Source organism: Grampus griseus (genome assembly GCF_964374135.1).
Source record: "Grampus griseus genome assembly, chromosome: 10".
Lineage (NCBI taxonomy): Eukaryota > Metazoa > Chordata > Mammalia > Artiodactyla > Delphinidae > Grampus > Grampus griseus.
The window spans coordinates 3,500,050-3,522,156 of record NC_139004.1 but is presented as its reverse complement, the minus strand read 5'-3'; the positions used below and the strand labels follow the sequence as shown (position 1 = coordinate 3,522,156).

Sequence of the window (22,107 nt, the reverse complement as noted above, 5' to 3'; positions counted from 1 at the left end):
AATCAAGCACCCTCGCCTCCAACCTGGGCCACCCCAGATCTGACTATCAGACGACAGAAGTCTGCGGACGCACGGAGAGCTGACCACCCCACGAGAGGGACCTACGCGCGGCCGCGACCACTCACCCGCCGCTCCCCGGGAGACGGGAGACCAGGCCGGGGTCCAAGTCCTGGGCGTGGCAGGCTCGCCCCTCTCCGGGCCCGGCTCCAGCTCACCTCGGCGCGGCCCGCCTGGGCGCCGCCATCTTGACCAGAAAGGGGGCCTCGCGCCGGAGGCCCCTGAGCGGGCGCCCTGAGCGAAGCCGGAGCGCCGGGGAGCCCCAGGTCGGCGCCCTGCGTCCCCCGCGCGCTCGCGCCCCGTTCACGCGCGACAAGCGTCCCGCACGCAGCCCCCGACCCAGGAGTCTGCGGAACCGGCGCCCCGCGCAGCCCGCACCGAAGCTCAGGCGGCGCCGAGGGCAGCCCGGGCGGAAGAGCGGGCGCGGGGCGCGCGCTCGGTAACCTGGCAACGCGGAGCAACCCGGCGTCCCCGGCGAACCCCAGCCCTCCACCGCGAGGAAGCACAGACACCCCGCACCCGCCGCCCAGCCCTCGCCGCCCCTCGGCCGCTCCGCCCGCCGCTGCCCGCAGTACCCCGCGGCGGGGGCGGCCGCCGAGAACACCTCCCGCCGGCGCCGCCCCCTTAGCTGCCCGAAGCCCGCCTGCGCCGCCACGCGCGGCCGGAGCTCACCTGGGCCGGGGCGCAGGCCGCTCCCTGCGCCGAGCCCCACGCGCGTGTCCCGCTCGCGCTTCCCGCGGCGGCGGAAGTTTCGGGAGTCGCGTTTAACTCGGGACCTCGGCGGAGAGGACCCCCCCCCCCCGGGTTTTTTTCGTTCCAAGATGGCAGCCTCCAGCCGCGCACAGGTGCTGGATTTGTACCGGGCGATGCTGAGGGAGAGCAAGCACTTCTCCGCCTACAACTACAGGTGAGCGGCCCGGGAGGTGCGGGCGCGGGCGCGGCCGGGGTACAGGAGCCCCTGCCCCGCGCGGCCGCCTGGGCGCCCAGAGGGGAGGCTCCCTGCCGGCCGGCGTGGCCCGCGGACCCTCGGGGGGCAGCCGGGGGATGGCCCTTCGTGGGCGGGAGAAGACGTTCGCGTCTGGTGATGTGTCCCCAGGTCGGACGCTCTGCGCCGGGAGCTCTAGGAGGTTCTGCTCCGGGAACGCGGTTAGTGGTGTCTCTGCCTTTAAGCTGGATGCCAAGGTTCAGGTTCTCAAGCCAGGACCAGTTTGTTGCATTTATAAGAACTTTCCGTAGAATCGGAAGACTTGATCGTGGAAATGACCCGTCAGTAGCACTTGTCCACAGCTGAAGGCTCTCTCTGGCCATTCCTTTCATTTCAGAGGTGTCTTAATTAGCCTTTTTGTTTGTCAGGATCCGTTCTACTTGTGGCATCGGTGGTGGGGCGGGGTTTGTGAGGAGGAGACGCAGGGTAAGGTCAAGGAAAAAAAGGGCTCGCCAGCTTCCAGGAGCTGAAACGTTTATCCTGGCCTCACCAGATGGGGATCCAGCTTTTAGGACCTTAGCAGCAGGAGAATGAGAATCTAAACTCTTATGTCGTTAATGTACCGCCTAGCTTTTCCACGCCTGCCCCATTCTCATGTTTGATCTTGAGTCCCTTATCCTTCCTCTTAATATGTCTTTTGTCTACTCCAGAGCATCTGCGTTCTTTTCTGCTTCCTTGTAACTCATCATGAATGTATGTACCTTATGGATTTTTTCTGTGCCTCCTTGTGGATTGGGTGTCTTCTCCTAACTACCTGACCCTCTGAGTTTGAGCCATATTCCCAAAGCAAGAATATGGTAAGGCCAGCTCATCGCTTCACACCAGGTCTCACCTTCCGTGATTGACAAGCCTGTGGACTGGGTTTCCTAGGAGCAGAGTCTGCGACCTGTGGAACAGACCTGGTTGAGTAGCTGCCCTCACACTGGGTGAATGAGCGGGCAGGCCCTATGATGGGTAGACCCAGTGCAGTGTTGGTTATCAGACACTAAGCCTCTCAAGCAGTGACTTTCTAATTTTTAGATACCTGCATAGAAAAGGTACTCATCCTGTAAATTTGAGAACGTCTGGGTCACACCAATGAAGTCATATCCAACTGGTCAGTAGTTAAAAAAAAAAAAAAAACATTTCTGGGAGTGCATTGTTTCACTTAATGACTTTGGCTTTGGAAGCTGAAGTTTGTAAACAGCAGGTATACTGGTGGAATTTTAAACCAAAAAATTAACCAAGTACTTACTACCAACAATTTAACCAAGTCTGTTGAAAGAGCCCACAAAATACGCTTGTGAGTAAGTAAGTAAAAACCAATCATTTTCACCACAGTCTGGAAGACAAATTTTGTCGTTTAAATTTACTGAAAATAAACAAGAACTGCAGATAAGTCACCAGGGCTGTACCCTGTGGGCAGGAAGTAGAAATTACATGGTAACATATTTAGAAAATAATGGTTCCGATTATGCTTTGAGTAATCGTTTTGAGTTAAATTTATTATCCACAAATAAATGTATTATCCAAAGGAATCTGGTAATCACTTTACACTGTTTGCTGAAATCATGGCCCTAAAACGTGAGATTTCCCACTATTATCTCCTCAGATAATAAACTGTTACAAAATATGTCCTTCTTTTGTATTAAGCTGTGTTTTGTGGATTCCAAGGATACCCCCTCCCTCTTTACTTCTCTTTGTCTGGTATGCCCGCTAATCACCTCTATCTTGAGTTCCTCTGCTTCCTTTGAGATTCATCTCAGTGTAACCTTTGGAAGGTTTTCCTCATTCTCTTTCTTCTCCATTCCCCACTCCCATTCAGACAGGTCCTACTACTACGTATTCTTTTACTTCGGTGCTCCCAAACACTCCCAAAACTACTTTGCCCAGTGCCATAGCAGCCCCTGGAGATGGAAAGATGAGAGCACTGGGCTCAGCAAGGCACCTGCCACCAGTGGCTTTTTTACGAGCCTCTGTGGGACACAGTTGTAGAGTCATTGTCACAAACTGTGGCAAGTGCCGTGATAGGCATGCACAGGGTGTTGAATCAAGACGCTTCCCAGAAGATAGCGCTGGATCGAAGGCATGAAGCGGTGTGATCTTCTGGTGTGCTCGGTGATGTCATAGAATACATTTCTGCTGGAGAGTTAAGTGTGATTTGGGGGTGACAGAAGGCAAGACTGGGCCGTGATAAGGAACCTGGACATTATTCTTAGCTAACAGGCAGCCGGTAAAGAGCTTTAAGCCATAAAGTGACATGGCCAGACTTGCCCTTTAGCCAGACCACTCAGGCAGCAAGGTGGAAGGTGTTTGTGAGGGCCAGATACAAGGACCCCAAATGCGAGTTGATTAGGACAGTACTGAGGAGAGATTAGGGCCCTAGTGGGGGCAGGAGTAGTGGAAGAGAGAGGAAAAGATGCATACGATCAATAATTAGAAGGTAAAATTGTTAGATTTCAATGAATGATTGGATTCAGGAGTAAAGAAGAGAATCCAAGCAGAGTCTAAAAAGATGTCTAGGTTACTAGGTAAACTGAGGCACAGGTTAAATGTGAAAGTTGCACTATTAACTGACTTAGGAAATACAGAAATACCTGGTCTTGTGGAGAGAAGAGTTTTCAGTTCATTTTGGAGCATCTTGAGAGAATGTCAGCTGGGGTCCCCAGCAGAGGCAGTTGTTCACATGAGACTAAAGCTGAGAGGAGCAATCAGGCCTGGAGTTGTCATCACCACGCACTTGCTGTGTGACCCTGGGCAAGTCACTTCATCTTTCTGCTCTTCAGTTTCTTAATCTATAAAATGGAGATGATTTATCTGTCTCATAGGGGATGAGGTTTAAGTGAGTGAATACGTATGAAATGCTTAGAGTTGTGCCTGGCGCAGTAGGCACTAAATAAGTAGAATCCTTATCATACGTGGAATTAAAATCTTAATATTTGGTAAAATTTCCAGGAAGAGTATTTAGGGTAGTGGTTCTCAGCCAGGGCCAGTTTTATTTGACAGTGTCTGGAGACATTTTTGGTTGTCACAATTTTGGTGGAAGGATGCCCCTGGCCTCTAGTAGTTAGAGGCCAGGGATTCCACCAAGCTCAGGACAGTCCCCCATAGAAAGAGTTTTCTGGCCCCAAGTGTCAGTCATGCCAAGATTGAGAAATCCTAGTTTATGGTGAGAAAATTAGTGCGCTTAAGATGCTGTTGTAGAGAACATCAAAATTTGAGGTGTTGGTTGAAGAAGAGCCCCTGAAGGAGGCCAGGAAGACGCAGTCTAAGTGCGTGGTTCTCACTGTACTGGACTCAGGATCCTTTTGAATTCTTAAATGTGACTGAGGGCCCCAAAGCCTTGTTTATGTGAGGCATAGTTATCAAGATTTTTCATATTAGAAGTTAAAACTAAAACATTTTAAAGCACCTTTTTTTTTTTTTTTTGCGGTACGCGGGCCTCTCACTGTTGTGGCCTCTCCCGTTGCAGAGCACAGGCTCCGGACGCGCAGGCTCAGCGACCATGGCTCACGGCCCCAGCCGCTCCTCAGCATGTGGGATCTTCCAGGACCGGGGCACGAACCCGTGTCCCCTGCATCGGCAGGCGGATCTCAACCGCTGCGCCACCAGGGAAGCCCTAAAGCACCTATTTTTAAGTAAACTAATAAACCCATTGCATACTCACCTAAATAACACCTTTATGAAGAATAACCATTTTTCTTCCCACCTCCTCAAAAAAAACCCACTGCTGACAGTGACATTGTTTGACATTTTTGCAAATCTCTTTAGTGTTTGGCTTAATGGAAGACACGTGGATTCTTGTATTTGTTTCCGCCTAAACCTGTTGCTATATCACAGGTCATCTAGCCTCTGGGAAATTCCTCTGTCCACTTACAAGAGAATGGGACTGAAAAAGGCAAATATCTCTTTGGGATGATAAAAATACGTTTTCCCGATGGATCCCCTGAAAGGTCTCCAAGACCCCAGTGGTCCCCGGGCCACACTTGAATGACCCCTGTGGAGTCTGAGAAGCGGGGAGAGGGCAAGCAGAGAGAGCAGTGTCAGGGAAGCCAGAATAGCTGCATGTTTGGGAAGGTGCTGCGGGCAGGCCACTTGCTTTAGCGAAGTCCAGTAAAGGAAGAGGGAAGTGTCCCCAGCGAAGGGACCTCTGGGGACCTCTTCCAGAACAGCATCAGTGAAGTGGTTAAGACAGAGCCAGAGTGTGAGCGCTAAGAAGTGAACCAGAAGGAAGTAGACAGCAGTGAGTGTAGACCGCCTCCCCGCCCGGAGGCCTGGTTAACGTGCGGGAGTGGGGCTGGCTGCTAGAGCACGGCCACTGGAGAAGTGACAAGCCGCGCCTCTGCGGGCCCAGGTGGTGGGCTGGCTCGCAGCAGAAGGCGGAACACTCCCTTCTCCACCGCAGAAGGAGGTGAATTTTTTTTCTTTATTTATTTTGGCTGCGCCAGGTCTTAGTTGCAGCACACGGGATCTTCATTGCGGCATGCGGGATCTTTTAGTTGCAGCAGGCGTCTTCTTAGTTGCAACTCTGCAGGAGGTGAATTTAAGTTGGAATGTAAGAGGACAGGAAGTTGAGGTGATGGATGCCGTGCTGACAGCTCGTTTCTGGATAAAGTGGAAGATAATCGGATGTGGTGTGTTCTCATATTTACTACACGTATCACACCATTAGCGTTGTTGGTTTACTTGTCTTTCAGCCATTTGTCCCTTGAAGGCAGAAATTCCATCTTATCTCTGCATTCCTGGTGCTTAGCACAATACCTACCTACTCTATGCTTATAAATACTTGTTGTTGAAAAGCAGGAGGAAATTGTATTGAGGTAATTTTTATCAGCCGTTTCCCCCTACTGATTAAAAATGTATTTTATTGTAAAATGTGAGAAAAGGCAAAAGCAAAGCCCAATTGCCACCCAACTGAGTGTCAGAACTCCTTCATCCCTCATTAAGTGGTTGAGTCTTTATTATACTTACTGCACACTAAGCGTCGTGTTGAGAGCTGCAAATCAAAATGAGCCTCCCGTTAAGGGTAGAGAGTGGTGAGTAGCATTAGAAGTGTGTGCCGCCTTGAAAGTAGATCTCATTAGGAATGCTGTCGGCTACAAGTAACAGGAAACCTTCGCATGGTGCTTAAATAAGTGGGGGGTTACTCTTCTCACGTGGAAAAGGTCTAGAGTATGAGTATACAGCAGCTGGATGATGTCAAGGTGTCTTGAGTCTCAGGTTTCCTCTCATGCTTATGCCTGATGGTTGCAAATGGCTATTAAAGCTCCAAATATCATATCCTTATTGAAGGCAAGACAGACAGACAAGAGCAACCCCACCCGGGCATGAGTAGGCTTTCTTTTCATGAGGAAAGGTAGACTTTCCTGGAAGCTTTCCAGCAGACTTCTGGTTCTATCTTATTGACCAGAACTCAGTTACATTTCTACCACTAGCTGAGCAAGGGGCTGGGGAACTAGGTGCTCATCTAGCGTCTGCAGTGGGAGGTGACAGAGAAGCACCAGGAGTGACTGCTGCATCCGCCAACAGCTGGCTTCTATGCAGGAAGGGCACGTGGTTGCGGGTGCAGAGCTCTCCAGGTGCGCATGGCAAGGCACTGGGGAGGTGAAATGCACGGGGCACGTGGGAACCAGGGGCAGGCAGTCGTGGAGCCTCAGCTGGCGCTCCATCCCGGGTGAGCTCGTGCTGGTGAAATAACCGGCTAGTAGTAAAAAAGATCTGACAGAAAGGTGGGGCATAGAAAAGGTGAGCAGTGGGCTAAGTTCGCACAGCTGGTCATCAACAGAACGGGAACTAGAAAGTTCCAGGGCGCTGCTTTTCTACAACTCTACCTTCTTTAGTAGAAATCTCCTACAAGGCATGCATCCTCTGTCTCGGCCGCAGAAATTCTAGAAACATCAACCCAAAGCTATTTATTTTCACAGTTTCTTCTTACAGCTGCAGCAGCTAAATAGGCTCCCTGGTTTCATGGCTGGTAAAATGACTAACTGTTGCTGAGTGTCAGCTCTCAATTACCGCGTGCTGCACAGCTGAATGCAACATCATGGAAGTCTTCGATTGCAGTCTCGTGAATGGACTAAATAATGACTCCTGTTTAGGAGTCTGTTCCCTTTTTGAACTGGAAGCTGAGGACCTGGAACCCTGAACTTGTAAAGAAGTCAGGACCCAGGCATGTGTCTCTGTTCACTGTTGCAGGTCTCTTCACACCAGCTACCTCTGCTGCTGATAGATCGAGAATGCTGGGGTGAATAGTCCCAGCCCAGCGGGAATGGTATTAACAGCAAGCACCTTTCCCTTTCTAAAATGGGACAGCTACACTGGAGACCTTAGTGCCAAATATTCCTTTACCCCAGAACAAATGGGCAAATCAGTTTACGCCTAGTATTTCCTGAGAACCCATAGCATATGTATTACAGCACTAGGGCCTAGGGTAGATACAAACACAGGGTGGCCCTGCTGTTACAGGATTGTCGTGTGATGGGCATAGGACGTGGACACACAAGAACAGCTCAAGAAACTGCCTTGTACACAGAGGAAACATGCAAATTGAAATAACGTCCAGACACTGCAGATTTGCACATGTAGTGGCAGAGGCGCTGGTCATGATGTTTTGTCCATCGCGTATTACAGTATCGCACAGGTACTATACAAATGACATTGTAGTGATTGTTTCGACCTTCTAGGCCTAACTTCCACTTCAGTTTTAACTTTATACGTCTCTTCTCCTTTAGAAACTTAAAATCCTAAAATATGTTCTTCATTTAATAAATGTAACCCCTACCTCCCCACCGGGAAAATCTTTGCTTTATTCTCAGACTAACCCTGCCTTTAAGCAGAAGTTGCTGATGTGTGAGAAATTCCATCCTCTTGTTCTTTGTCACCTTTTATGCTTTGACTCAATTTAGGGCTTCACAGACCTGTCACCTGGGACAGCTGTCAGGCTGGGGAGCATAGGATGTTGCATTTTGCTTCTTGGCATTCGCAAACACAAGATTATTAGGACCTTTCCCCCCACGATAAAAAGTTTTCCCTCTTTTTAAGTCATGAAATGCCTGTTTATATTGTGAGGATTCGGAGAAACCACAGAATTCTGTAATAAGCAGCCGAGTAAGAGCTTTGCCCACCGTAAAATGTGGGACAAGTCGCACCTCTCTGTGAAAACAGCTCTAACTTACGGCTGTGCAAGAGCTCTGAGGAATTGGGGAGGAATACAAGAGAAGAAGACTACTGTTACATTGTCCGAGTTCTCTGCAAATCAAGTCTTGAATATGTCCTGAATTTATACCAGTGGGTTTCTCTAGGGCCGCCTGCTGTTACCTGACCCCTTGCTTCCACAGGAACGAGAGGCAGTTTACTTGTGCCTAAGAAAAGCAGTTTCTTAGACTTTTGAAAGATGGATTATTCAGTATCTTTAATTATGTTTGGAATTCCCCTCCCCCCCATTTTTTTTCTCATGGTTGCTAAGTTCTGCCATGTTGAGTGATGATGGTTTTGAAAAGTAAGAAAAAATTATACAGTTAACTTAAAGAAGAATACATTTGAGATATCCAGCAGCCTAAATTTGGAGGGAAGTGTTAAAAAATTATTAGATCGATGTCATTGCTGATTTATTGAGCTTAGTTTATAAGAGTTTCCAAATTGCACTTATTCTATTTATACTTCACCCTGGCCCCTAAAACATTTTAAAACTTATAAAAATACATACAGTAAAATGCAATAACATGAAATAATTGTTATAATTTTAAAATAATAAATGAGAATCAGGGCAAAGGGGAAATAAAGGTAGAGAATATAACAGTGAGGTGTAAAGTTGGACCACAAAATGCAATTATAAGTCAATAGAACTTCCTTAAAGTCTCTGTATTCTGTATTGTAGTAGGGTAATACTTTCTTTTAATGCAAAGTGTACTTACAAAACATTCTCTTAGGAAATTGCTATAATGTAATGAGCATTATAGGAAATTGACTGCGTCTTAAGGCCTCACGTCAATTGCTGTGTGCAGTCTTTGTTGTGGATGAAAGGTACTTAAGGTCCTGTTACTTCTCCTTTGTGACCCCTTTCCTGACAGACTGAATCCCACTTCATTTTGTATAAGCCTTAGCATTTATTTTCTCAATTAACTGGTACCTAACCAATTTAGGAAAATTCTAACCTTTAGAAACCAAATTAAGTGATAAAATTAGATAAATTCCATGAACCAAGCTGTGAATATCTAGGTTTAGCAAGAGTCAGCTAAATTAAGGTGGGTCCTCCTGGCTTTTGTCTGGATTAGTAATAGAAACACCGGGAATAGGGCTCCTCAGCTGATCTCTACCACCCCTGTTTTAAGAAGCAGATTTAAAATTGCCAAAGTTGAGACATAATAATACATCACCGTGACATTTTGATCATCTGTTTGGCTTCATAACAACTCATTATTGGGGTTCTATTTGAAAGAATAATTGTTTTTTTAACTCAGGGATTAAAGGCAAACAGCTCACAGAGATGATCCTTCAGGATAAATCGAGGATAGATGGAAGTCATATGGCTTGATGCTATTGCTTCCTGCTTGTTTCCTTTTCCCTGGTATTTCTTCCCCTAATATTGTGATTCCTGAGCTAATTTGCTTGAAGTATTGTTTTCAGTCTCATCAATATGAATGAGAATCATGAGCAAGGCTATCTTGATTTAGAAAGATTCCTGGCCTTCGAACCAAGAAACCTTGGTTCAAGTTTGAGGTCAGCTGGCTCCCAGCTCTGTGACCTTGATGCATTTAGTCCGGGTACATCCTCCAGAATGCCAGAGTTGCGAAACTTCCTGGCAGAATGTCTGGTATATGCAGTAGATACTCCGAGATCCCTTCTGCAGACAGGAGTAAGCTAGTTAATATGCAGTTACCTCTTAAACTAGTAGATCAACTGCCGAATCTGTTAAATTCGTAGTAGCTAGCAGTCATTTAATGAACTCAGTCAAACTTGTTGAGCCACGTTCTGCACAAGGTGTTTATTAGCAATCCAGAGAACCCTGTCACGGTAGTGTGTGGTCTCTGGTGATGCGTGGTCTCCGTGTGATGAGGTTGGTTTGAGTCTTCATTCAGCAGACATTGACTGAGTACCTGCCATGGGCCAGACCCTTGGGCTCCTTGCCGGAAATTCAGAGACAAACACAACAGAACGTGATCTTTTCCCAGGCGGGGCTTGTGGTTCAGTGCCTAGAGTAAGACACTGAGGATTGTACAAAGGCGCAGTGGCAGAGAGCTGGCAGAGCAAATAGGAGGGGCGACGGAGCCCGCCCCGGGGGCCCAAGGTTAAAAAAGTGATGGTGGCTTGCCCGGCTCGCTCGTAAAGACTGCAGGGACTCGCTGGCGAAGGGGGGCAGAAGCCGAGAGGACGGGTGCAGAGGGCGGTGTAGTCGGCGCTGAGTGTGAGGGGCTCCCAGCAGTGCGGCCTCCCTGCTGGGGCCTCAGAGACACTGTGCCGAGTGCCAGGCCTGGTTCTGGACGGCGGAGAGCCGCGCAGGGGCTCAAGCAGGACTGCAGAGAGCACTTCTAGCGAGACCACCCCAAGCGGACGGAGACCGAAGACACAGAGGCCAGGAGGAGGTGACTGCAAAGGAGGGGAGATTGGCTTGAGATACACTGAGGAAGAGAATGCGCCAGTCCCAGTGACTGCGTGGATGCCTTGGGTTAGAGAGAACGACCTGACCTGAGGTCAGGAGAATGTAACTGGGAGCAGAAGTCGTTCCAAATGAAACATCGCGTGTCAGGGACAGCGCCTCCTGGGCGTGAGGAAGACGTCTGAGCACCAGGACGGCATCTGGACAATTCAGGCTCAATTCTAAACCGTCTCTTTGGCCCTAGGTTTTGACTTAATTTGCGACACTCTGTATGTGCTTATCTCACTTTCCTTTCTTCAACTATGTAGCTTTCATATATTAATGTTATTGTCAGTTTATCAGTCATCTGTGTCCCATTAGTTGACTGTATCTGTTCCCAGGGTAATTATTTGTTTTATTTACTAGTTGGCTACTACCTTCATTGGATGTCATTAATGCATCTGTTAGCCTTATATTTATTCTTTTGTTCCTGGGGTAATTTTTTGAGTAGGTTTAGTACCCCACCTTTGGCCTAGTTTATTCAAAATTACTTATATGATCAATTCATTATAATTATAAATATTACTCTGCAGCATAACTATTCATTTAATGTCTCCATACATTTCTTTTTGCCTGCCCATGTTTTGAGAATAAATGCAAAGATGTTCCCTATATAATTATCCCTCTCCTACGTCTGATCTCTAGGAGTAGTGTTGTTTTCACCAGAAATCACTTCCATAGGCAGAAGCATCTCTTAAAACCCTTTTTGCCCTTTACTGAGCAAAAAGCTAAATTAATCGAGGAAATAGTTCCTTGCAGCCAGACTGGAGCCAGAAAAAGCCACTGACCCTGTATCCTGGTCTAATTGTCTCTCATTCATTGATTCACCAAGTCTTCCGGAGCACTCACCGTATGCCAGAGTCATGCTCTGTGCCTCTCCTTCCGGGACTGCGGAAGAACAGCTTTCAGCCCTGGTTGAAGCGGTAAACAAGCTTTTAGTGGCAACCTAATGCTTTATCCCAGACTTAAAACCCTAAAGGAAGGAGAGCCCTGGTGGGCGTATAACTCAACGAGAGCAGACCCCGATTGGGCAGCCTCCAAGCAGGGACGTTGCTCACAGGCTCTGGCCTGTGTGGGCCCCGAATCCTGACTGCGACGTTCAGTCCCTGCATCCGGCGCAGGCCCCTCTCCCTCCCCGCGTTGGAGGGACGCCTGTCACCGGAGACTGTGATATTCAGTTTCTGGGCTCGGTGCTTCCCCTTTTCCCTCTCCACACTTTCCCGGTAACGTTATCCGTCGCCGACTGTGTGTTGACTCCCCCGGCTGTTTGCAGCCCAGGCCCCTGTCCCGAGACCAGACGCCTCACCTGCTCTCGCCTCCTGCACGCCCCGCAGAGGTGCAGGAGGTGACTCAGCACCCACACCTGCCAGCATGCCTGCTTCCTCCCCGTCCCACCCCTCTGCTCCTCCCTGGGATGGCTGTGCGCATCCTCTGCTGGCGGCCCCCTCTGCACCCTCCTCCTCCCCGTGAGGCCTCTACACGCAGGCGCTAACCTAGCGAGCTAGGTGCCAGACAGCACGGCCTAAATGTGGTGGATGGAAGATTTCTGGGAAGAAGTACGATAGTCCGTCCAACTTAAGGACCTTAAAAGGAATAGCGTCAAGACTTTAACCCGAAACTCTGAGGCCAAAATGTGCACACTCTCACGCAGCCAGTCTCCTCCCCTTGCTTGAAACGCCCCAGAGGCTCTTCTGGCCTTCAGGTAAAATTCCCTCCCGGCTTCACGCGCTCCCCCTAGAGTCCTGCCTTCTCCCCTCCTGTCTACTTCTCACGTTTCCTGATGCCACGCAGCTTTAGGCCTTCGTGTGATCACATAACGAGGCCTGAACTTTCCTCCCCCACACAGCAAGTTCCTACTCATCCTTCACACTTCAGCTAACAGGCCAGCTCTTGGTAAGCTCTCTGAAACCTCCCAACCCCACTCTGCTCCCTTGTTTAAAAATATTAAAAGAAAGAGAAAGGAACGTCTTTAGTTGCTTCTCACTTCTTTGGGGATAAAATCCTTACCACAGCCTGCATTTCTCTAGCCTTATGTCCTCTCACCTTCCCATCAAGGGTGGGGGAAGCCCTTGCCTTGGCCTCCTCAGGTGCTCTGCTCCCTCTTCCCCGGGCCGTTCCTCTGTCTGGCAGGGTCCCCTTCCAGTTCACACAGGCCACCTGTCCCTGCTCACTGGCCTGGCCCAGCAAAGACGCTCCCCAGCCCGGTCGGCTCTCGCAGCCCGTGGGCCTCTCCATCGGACACTTACACCGGTTGTAATTTTGCAGTTATTTTGTGATTATTTGAGCAATGTCTCCCCCACTAGTCGGACTGCAGGCTCCAGGAAGGCAAGGACTGTGTTTCCCTCACCACGGTCACCCCAGCCAGCATCCCAGCCAGGCCCCAGTGTGGGCACCAGCACGTGGTGAATGGACGACTCCTGTTCTCGGGGGCCCCTCCCACGTCCTCCAGATACCTTGTATAAATCCTGCTGTGATCACTCCCCCATCACTTTGCCCCTTATTTACTAGACTGTCATCCCCAGGGAGTGGGGACCATGTTTGAACCAACTTTGTCTCCTTAGTGACGGCACACCGTAAGCGCGTGAGAAATGTCTGAGCGAGCACTGTGTGTGGGTAACTGCTTATTAACAGGCAGCGGCGGAAAGATTTTGGTGAATGGCCAGGGTGACCGTGTTTAGGACCCAGACGGTTACATCATTTTGTTTTTCTTCCTACCTCTTCATAGATCAGAATACAGAGGAACCACGTTTTCCCAAGCCATATTTAATAGCCATCCTTTTTTCCCCCAGAAATTTACCTGTTATATTTTAAAATGACTTTCTGTGAGTGAAATCAGCATCGTATCTTTCTCACTGGGATCAGCCTAATGTAAACGTCTGCAAAGTCCTAACGCATAACCACACAGGAATCCAAGCCCCTTCGCCAGTCTGGGGGAGACCATGAGCCAGTGCGAGCAGTGACAGCAGGAACCAGGGGCCTCAGGGGTCCGTGCTCCCAGCCGGCACCCGTCAGCACCCACTGGCCTCCGCGCCTGGTGTTCGAATTCCCAGGTGCTTACTGCCGCTACCCGCTCGCCCGTCCTCATTGCCACCTTTGCTGCAGCCCGTCAGGCATGCAGGGCACCGCTGTCTCCTGGTCTGTCTCCCTCCCTTCCAGGTGGAAGGCCCCTCACATGCACCCCGACCTCTCACACCCGCTTCAACCCCTGTGCTCTGATGATCCGCCCCTCCGTGCATCCTTTCCCCAGCCTGCAAACCAAGGGCCTCCTTCCTGTCCTGGCTGGGCTACCAAACCGAGCGGGTCCAAGCTAAAAACCTGCATCCCTCCCTACGGCATTCCGGCCCTCCGGGCGAGCGGGCCTCCTGCATGCCCCCTCCTGGGCGATGCTCGGCTCTCAGGCTGGAAGCCACCTTACCTGTTCTCCTGACTGTGCCACAGCCAGTCGGTCGTCTTGCCCAGTGGGTCATCTCCTGTGCTTCTCCTACCAGGAAACACTTTGTGTCTGCACAGTGACTGTCTTTGCTGGCCCTCACCAGTTTTTGTTGGGTTTTGTAACAGCCTTCTACTGCTCTCCGCCTCCTGTTCTTGGTTCTTACCAGACGTCCTTCACGTTTGCCGCCAGAATGTTTTTCTAAGTCTCATCACAGCACTCTGACGTCTGTGTTTAAAAGTAGCGCAAAGAGTTAACAGTAGTAGACTTCTTCCCTTAGAAGCAAATTGGTCAAGAAACTTCGACTAGGTAGAGCTCAAATGAATAAATGCTGACTGAGAGGCAAGTAAATATAAGCCATAGTGTAGGATTATGAGTAACTATGTCTAAGACATTGTTTATCTAGATGAAATATGTTAAATTTGCTTGTAAAATTCAGGTATTCAAATAGATTAGTTTTTTGCTGCTGGAAATATTAAGAATTGACCCTGAGTCAAAATTTGCATCTGCTTCCTATCATATTGAAGCTTTAACAAAATAAATAGGATCATAAAATTAACATTTTATTGTTCTTCAGAGATCTGTATTCACTTCACGACTCTCACTGAATTAAATTACCTTTAGTTATTTGTTTATATAAAGATAAAAGGACAAGTCAACTTGATAGAATAAAATATGGATTATTTACAAGGCCTTTGGACTTTCTCTTATTTAAAGGCATATGAATTTGTTAGCTGACTTAACTTATGTATCTTGTGCTTATGTAAGTTTGGATAATCAGTAATGCCCCTTTACATAGTAATTCTCTAATAAGAAAAAATTCTTTTTTAGCATGAGTATAGAATTACCCTGCAGACCTTGTCTTGAATGACAGTAGCTTCTCAACATTTGTTTTGCCATATTGTGGTTAAATTAAATTTATTTGAACTGGCCTGGGGACCTTACCATCTTTTAGCGCTATTGTTCCAAATTCTCAATTCATAAATAAGAAATTTTGGAACCCCATCCTTTCTCACACTGAAAAGAATCTGCATTTAATTTTATTCTTAATTGAGGAAATCAGGAAAATAAGGGTAAGAAAACCAAAATGAGACCTGGAATGAGGTTAGCAAGCAAACTGAGTTCTTGGAAGTCTGAACATTTGGCAGCCATAGTACCGCCTCCAGTCTGGCTCTGAGCTTCCCAGGAGCCAGAGGGGACCACGAGTAGTTACGTGAGTCACAGTGTCATGATACAAAAGCAGCCGTGTGCCTAGAAGTGCAAGTCTTCCTGGTACTAAAACCCAAGAAGTTTATCTTGTGGCTCGTCGTATGCAGGGCCACTTCTTAGCATAAATTCCATAGGGCGGTTTCTTCTGGCATCTCATAATCTTGACTAATGGCACAAGCCCCCAGTGAATAAAGCAGTTCTGCAAGAGACCAAGATTGCAAGTGCCTGGTGTAGAGTACCCAGAGGGATAGGTAGAGGGCTTGCCTTTTAGTGAATCCTCCATAAATAGTATTGATTTCTAAGTTTTGATTCATTTTGAATAGCAGTGTGTGTGAAGTTATGCTCCCAGGTAAGATCTAGGCTAAGTAGAAAGCTTTGCCCCTACATTGAGGGATTTACCATGACCAGAACCAGAGACCCCTGAGAATCTCAGATCCCCTCCAGTTCAAAACCTTCCAGTTCTATACCTTAGAGATTTTTTTAAGGGGCTATTATGATGGATGATCTGTTTAGACAAAAGAACTTTCAGGTGAGACACTCAAGTAAATTAGTTATAAAATGAACCCCTGTGTAACTAAATTGGTTTATTCTATAGAATTAGTGTGAGCTATGAGCCACTTAACATGTGCCCAAAATTAAGACTGATTTCAGAAAATTTTATCTAAAGCTAATTTTTCAAATATCTTGAGCTCAGAGCCATTGTCTGTTAAGACCACTCTTGTTTGTTAAAGCTCGATATCTGCATTCAGTAGAATGGCTTTCCCTCTGTGCTGAGAGAGAGAGAGAGAGAGAGAGATTTCACTACACTTTGTTCTTCTCAGGTGGTCATAGTTTTGTTGACATAGAGTGTCCCCCAGAAAGGTAAGAGTTTAGCATTTAGCATACTGATAACATTTCTTCCCATTCCGAGCCAATATATTATATATATTCGTCATCTCAAAACTAGTGAAAACATTTTATATTTTCAGATATTTTCAGTGGCAGTCAGTTAGTAAACACATTTTTTTCTGATGAAACTGCTTTGTAACCGAGTAAGCTTGGACCCAGAGGTAAAAGAATGGACCTTGAAGTGTGTTCTTAAGACTAACACAACCAGATTATTTTTCTGTCTAAAGTATTCGAAAGTAACTTACCTCCACATATTTCACGTTTAATGGATCAGAATTGTGATGATCAGTTGTGTGTTCAAATGCTTTATGCCAAACATAGCAAATGTTGAAATATAACAGTAACTGGAGGTATATGTAAATTCTTTCCAGAACTAATATATTACTAATTTGCTATAGTGTGTATTAAATGAATAGTAAAGAAAAGACACAAACATGTAGTTAGTAGGTGAAAGATTAAAATAATATCTAAGATTGCTTGTTAGACTAAAAAAATTCATAACTATCATTTTAGTCTGTTTATATAATTCTTCTGGCTAAATGTAATTGAATTCTTTTTCCTGTTGGAATAGAAATCTTACAGTTATCATTGGGTCACAGGTTTTTGTGGGAGTTTCTCTCCTTGTATTCTAGCTAAATAAAATTTTTCAATTCAACAGTTGTTATAGAGCACCTACTGTGCGCAAAGCGTAGTATGTCCTGTGGGGACACAGAGATGGACAAGGTCTGGGCTCCTGTCAGGTGAGACAAAGAACCTGGAAGATGTGCCCATAAGTCCCAGCATCCCAGGCAGCACGATGCGGGGTAAGGGGGCTGGACAGCAGTGCTGCAGACAGAGTGCCACAGGGGCCAGAGGCCAGGAGATGGCACAGAAGGCAGATGTGCTCATTAGTGGGAACTAAATTCTGCCTGGGAGCTATCACACTGAAACCACAACTTCACCTTGAACATTATCCCACACCCTTAATCTCATCACTACATATTACCAGAGGATTCCATCCTCATACTTTTTAAAAAGTAGTCTTCCTCTTTCCCTCCCTCCTTCCTCCAAGACTCTGTATTCCTTCTTCCATATTTTTCTTTCCTTTCCCGTATGTTTTCCCAGTCATATAGAAATAAGGGACTTTGAATTCTATATTTGTCTTTGGCCTCCCTTTGCAGAATGGCTCTCCACTCTGGTGAAATTCCTTTCATCCTTTAAGGATGTCAACCTCCCTAGAAAGACTTCCCAGACCCCAGGCTGAGTTACTCCCTCCTTCCTCTCTATTCTCAGAGCACTTCCCATATAGTCCCGTTATAAGATACAGTGATGTATAGTGTGTCCCAACCCCGGGAGCTTTGTGAAACCATGGCTGGTTTCCACTTGGATCCTAAGCACCTCGCGCCGAGTCTGGGGCCTAGCGGATGAGTGTGAGCGAATGAGCAAGACCTTCCTTTGAGTAGTAAGTGCATCTCACAAAAGTCTTCTCTTCTCTGCATCTCGGCGATATTTGATACAAACAAAGAATATTTTTAAATAATGGTGAAGAGTCCCTCAAAATTAACATTTCAAATATAAAGCAGCCTAAATTTAGTCCTCTTAAATAATGAGAGTTTTTATTTTGTTGGGTTTTTTTTTTTTAACATCATGATAGAAAATATATGGTACAGGCTGTTTTAAGAAATACGGCTTGAAATTAGAGTCAGAATTTTGACCACCCTTCTTTATACAGAGTAAGATGGTTAGTTACAGTGGAGTGAAGGGACAGGCTGAGGAAAGGGCTATAGAATACCAGCCTGACACAGGACACTCAGGTAAGACCAGGTTGCACATCCACGGATCAGCATCTTCTCAAAGCCAGGACTGCCCGCAGTCCTGAGCACTGAGGCTAAGACAACTGTAGGGGAGGAAAAACTTACTCAACTCTCTTATGCTCTGTGCACGGAGCCTGTGAATTAAACTGTCAGAAGACTAACAGGAGAGACCATGTACGAATTTTATTTCATGTTAATATTTTTGCATAGCATGGAAGGAGCGTCATAGAAAAGTGGCAGCCCCAAAGAAGCAGTTAGACTTGGGGGCTTGTATACCATTTTTACAAAGGGCGGTAAATTGTGGAGCAGTGACTAGACAAAGCCAAGGGATTTGGGCAGCTAAGGACAGGATATTGTTGGAAATTGACTAGGAAATATATGGGGGAAACTAACAGAAGACAGGGTTATTTTACTGTGGTTTGTGTAGACTCATCTCAGCATAAACTCCCCATATCTGGTGGGAAGAATGTTCTCTTCTTCCTGGTACCAGGAGGACACCTTTCTCATGGGAAATTTATGCCCTGCTTTTGGCAGAAAAGAGAAGGGCAGAGAGCCCTTCCTGCATCTGCTGTTTCTCAGTTGCCTTCAGCTCAAAATAACCAAATGCCAAAGTGGCATATTAGGGCGTGGAATGTTCTCCCCTTCATTATCATGATTTGACTTTGGACTTGGCTGTGGGATCTGTATGGTGGGGACCTTTTGGAAGAAGGGGCGGGGAATATATTGACAATCTCTGCTGTGACTCATGGACCTCACACATCTAAGATCAGCTGATGCACTTGGTAGGCTGTGTTGCCAGAGGGTTAGAGGAGATACAGGTGCAGCTGTGCCTGGTTTGCGGCAGGTGCCCTGGATCCATTAGCTGCTGTGAGAGGAGGGTCTGTAAGTAGCCTCTGATGAATGAGCAGGACTTGCCTGTGGGAACTGTTGGCACACGCCTGGGACCGGCCCTTTCAGCCTCCAGCCTCTGAACCTTGAAGGGGCTGCCTGGGTAGCAGTTTTGTCCAGATCAGCATTTCCCAAAATGTAATGGGTGTTACTGGAGGGGGAGAAGCCCTGTGAAGGAATCTAGGTGCCTAACTTTGCTTTCTCACATTTCCAGGCATCTTCACTGCTTTAATGTGTAAATATTCTTTGTGGCTCTTCCTGAGGGAATACTGGTATTTTCACGCAGTGCCTGGTGGGAAGTGTGGGTCCACATGTCAGATCTGACTCTCTCCTGCTTTGGGCTCTTGAAAGCACTTCTAGGCAGTTGGAGGGCTCCCCAAATCTGCCACATCACCCATTGTCTGCCTGCCATCGTTGGTCTTATCCATGAGACCTCCTTATATCTAGAAAACATACGTTGCTCACTTATTCTTGCTGGTGACTAATGGCAGGAGGAAAGGATAAAATAAACAAAAACGCATTTTATTTGGCTTCTTTTTAGCAGCGCTGATAGGAAATTTTAATGAAGACATTTGAGTTTAATGACCAAGAGGAATTTTTATTGTTCGTGCTTTATTTTCCCCCATAAAGTGGAAAATCCAAAATTAATTGAATATTCTACCATACATAGTTATTCTCCTCAAATTTAAATCATTTAAAGGTCCTGTCTTACATTGGCATGGTTCACATTGTAATTTTAAAATAAAATTGTTAAAGCTGTATTCTGTAGTCTAACTTTTAACACTTACTACATGATGAAAGCTTGGGTTTGCTTTTTTAATACCAGGTCAAGCTCATCTCAGGTAGATGAGGGGGTCGCAGGGGAAGAAGCAGAAAATCCCATCCCTGCACATGGAGCTTTTATGTCGTGGTGACCCTTTTAAAAGAAATATGGCCAGATCCATAAGAAGAGGATATGTATATGTGAAGACACTTAATACTTGAGCATTATCTTTGTTTTTTCCCTCACAGGAGTAGTTTGAAGGACTCCACAAATGAAGGACATGTTTCTCTTTTGGTCCAGGAACATGTGAGGAGGGGACTGTGGGTCTGAGCTCTTCGAGTCCAGCTAGCGGGGCACCCGTGCTGTCTACACAGCCGTGTCTAAAACCAAGAAACGGGGAAGCCAGGACCCTGCCGCTGCTCGATCTGTATGCCTCCCTGCCACAAAGCTAGACAGTGTTTTATAGGTGGCCTTTACTTTGATAAATCGGTTTACATTTTGAAAAATCTTGTTTGCAGCAAAATGTCAGTGGCAATGAGGATAGATCCAAGTGGTAATTAGAAGTTTAATTTTGATGAATTGTAGGTTAAAGATCTTAAATGTTTTTATGCACCAAAAAGGAAGCCTGGACAGAAACACTCCTAAACTTTTCCTCTAGGGCCTGAGGAGAGTATCTGCTACAGGACAGTGGAACTTTTCTTTCTTTCCATTATTTATTGTTGTTTTTTTTTTAAAGAGACTGTTGCCTTTTTAAAAATCCCCATAGAACTGTACCTAAAATCTGCAGTTATATAAAAATGGTTTTTAGGTCATAGTGTTTTGAATATACTTTTTGTTATATGTACATAATTTTCATATTTATTATTTTAATACATAGAGGCCATTAATTTACCATAATTCCTTACACACACATCTGTCATTTCCATAAGTACACCTGGGCAACTGAACTCAGCTGGACAAAAATCACCCAGTTTGGCAAATGGGTACTGGATGTTACCAACCTCAGCTGGCTCTTCTCATTGCATAGAGAGTTCTGGAAGTCTGGTCAGGCTCTCTGTTTCTGAAATAATTGTTTTAAATTCCTCTTCTCAAACTTCCAATCCTCCTCACTCTTTTTTTATAATTTTGTTTTCTGATGTATACTCCAGAAGCCATAACATAAAAGAATAAACTCGTATTGGCACAAAAACAGAAATATAGATCAAAGGAATAGGATAGAAATCCCAGAGATAAACCCACGCACATATGGTCACCTTATTTTTGTGTGTGTGTGTGTGATACGCGGGCCTCTCACTGTTGTGGCCTCTCCCGTTGCGGAGCACAGGCTCCGGACGCGCAGGCCCAGCGGCCATGGCTCACGGGCCCAGCCGCTCCGAGGCATGTGGGATCTTCCCGGACCGGGGCACGAACCCGTGTCCCCTGCATCGGCAGGCGGACTCTCAACCACTGTGCCACCAGGGAAGCCCCGGTCACCTTATTATTGATAAAGGAGGCAAGAATATACGATGGAGAAAAGACAGCCTCTTCAAAGTGGTGCTGGGAAAACTGGACAGCTACATGTAAAAGAATGAAGTTAGAACACTCCCTAACACCATATACAAAAATAAACTCAAAATGGATTAAAGACCTAAATATAAGGCCAGACACTATAAAGCTCTTAGAGGAAAACATAGGCAGAACACTCTATGACATAAATCACAGCAAGATCCTTTTTGACTCACCTCCTAGAGTAATGGAAACAAAAACAAAAATTAACAAATGGGACCTAATGAAACTTAAAAGCTTTTGCACAGTAAATGAAACCATAAACAAGACAAAAAGACAACCCTCAGAATGGGAGAAAATATTTGCAAATGAAGCAGCTGACAAAGGATTAACCTCCAAAATTTATAAGCAGCTCATGCAACTCAATATCAAAACAACAAACAACCCAATCCAAAAATGGGCAGAAGACCTAAATAGACATTTCTCCAAAGAAGATATACAGATGGCCAACAAACACATGAAAGGATGCTCAACATCATTAATCATTAGAGAAATGCAAGTCAGAACTACAATGGGGTATCACCTCACACCAGTCAGAATGGCCATCATCAAAAACTCTACAAACAGTAAATGCTGGAGAGGGTGTGGAGAAAAGGGAACCCTCTTGCACTGTTGGTGGGAATGTAAATTGATACAGCCACTGTGAAGAACAGTATGGAGGTTCCTTAAAAAGCTAAAAATAGAACTACCATACAACCCAGCAATCCCACTACTGGGCATATACGCTGAGAAAACCAGAATTCAAAAAGAGTCATGTACCAAAATGTTCATTGCAGCTCTATGTACAATAGCCAGGAAGTGGAAGCAACATAAGTGTCCATCGACAGATGAATGGATAAAGAAGATGTGGCACACATATACAATGGAATATTACTCAGCCATGAAAAGAAACAAAATTGAGTTATTTGTGGTGAGGTGGATGGACCTAGAGTCTGT

General features: G+C 46.4%; 1 protein-coding gene across 1 annotated transcript in view; it reads left to right on the top strand.

The window, feature by feature from the left end:
- Positions 1-513: 513 nt before the first annotated feature.
- LYRM4 (LYR motif containing 4) overlaps positions 514-22,107 on the top strand; it is a 117,283-nt gene continuing 95,689 nt past the window's right edge. The window contains exon 1 of the mRNA XM_082663165.1: positions 514-964. Within this exon, the coding sequence (XP_082519291.1) occupies positions 879-964 (86 nt within the window). The 5' untranslated portion in view covers positions 514-878. The remainder of the gene's footprint in view (positions 965-22,107) is intronic.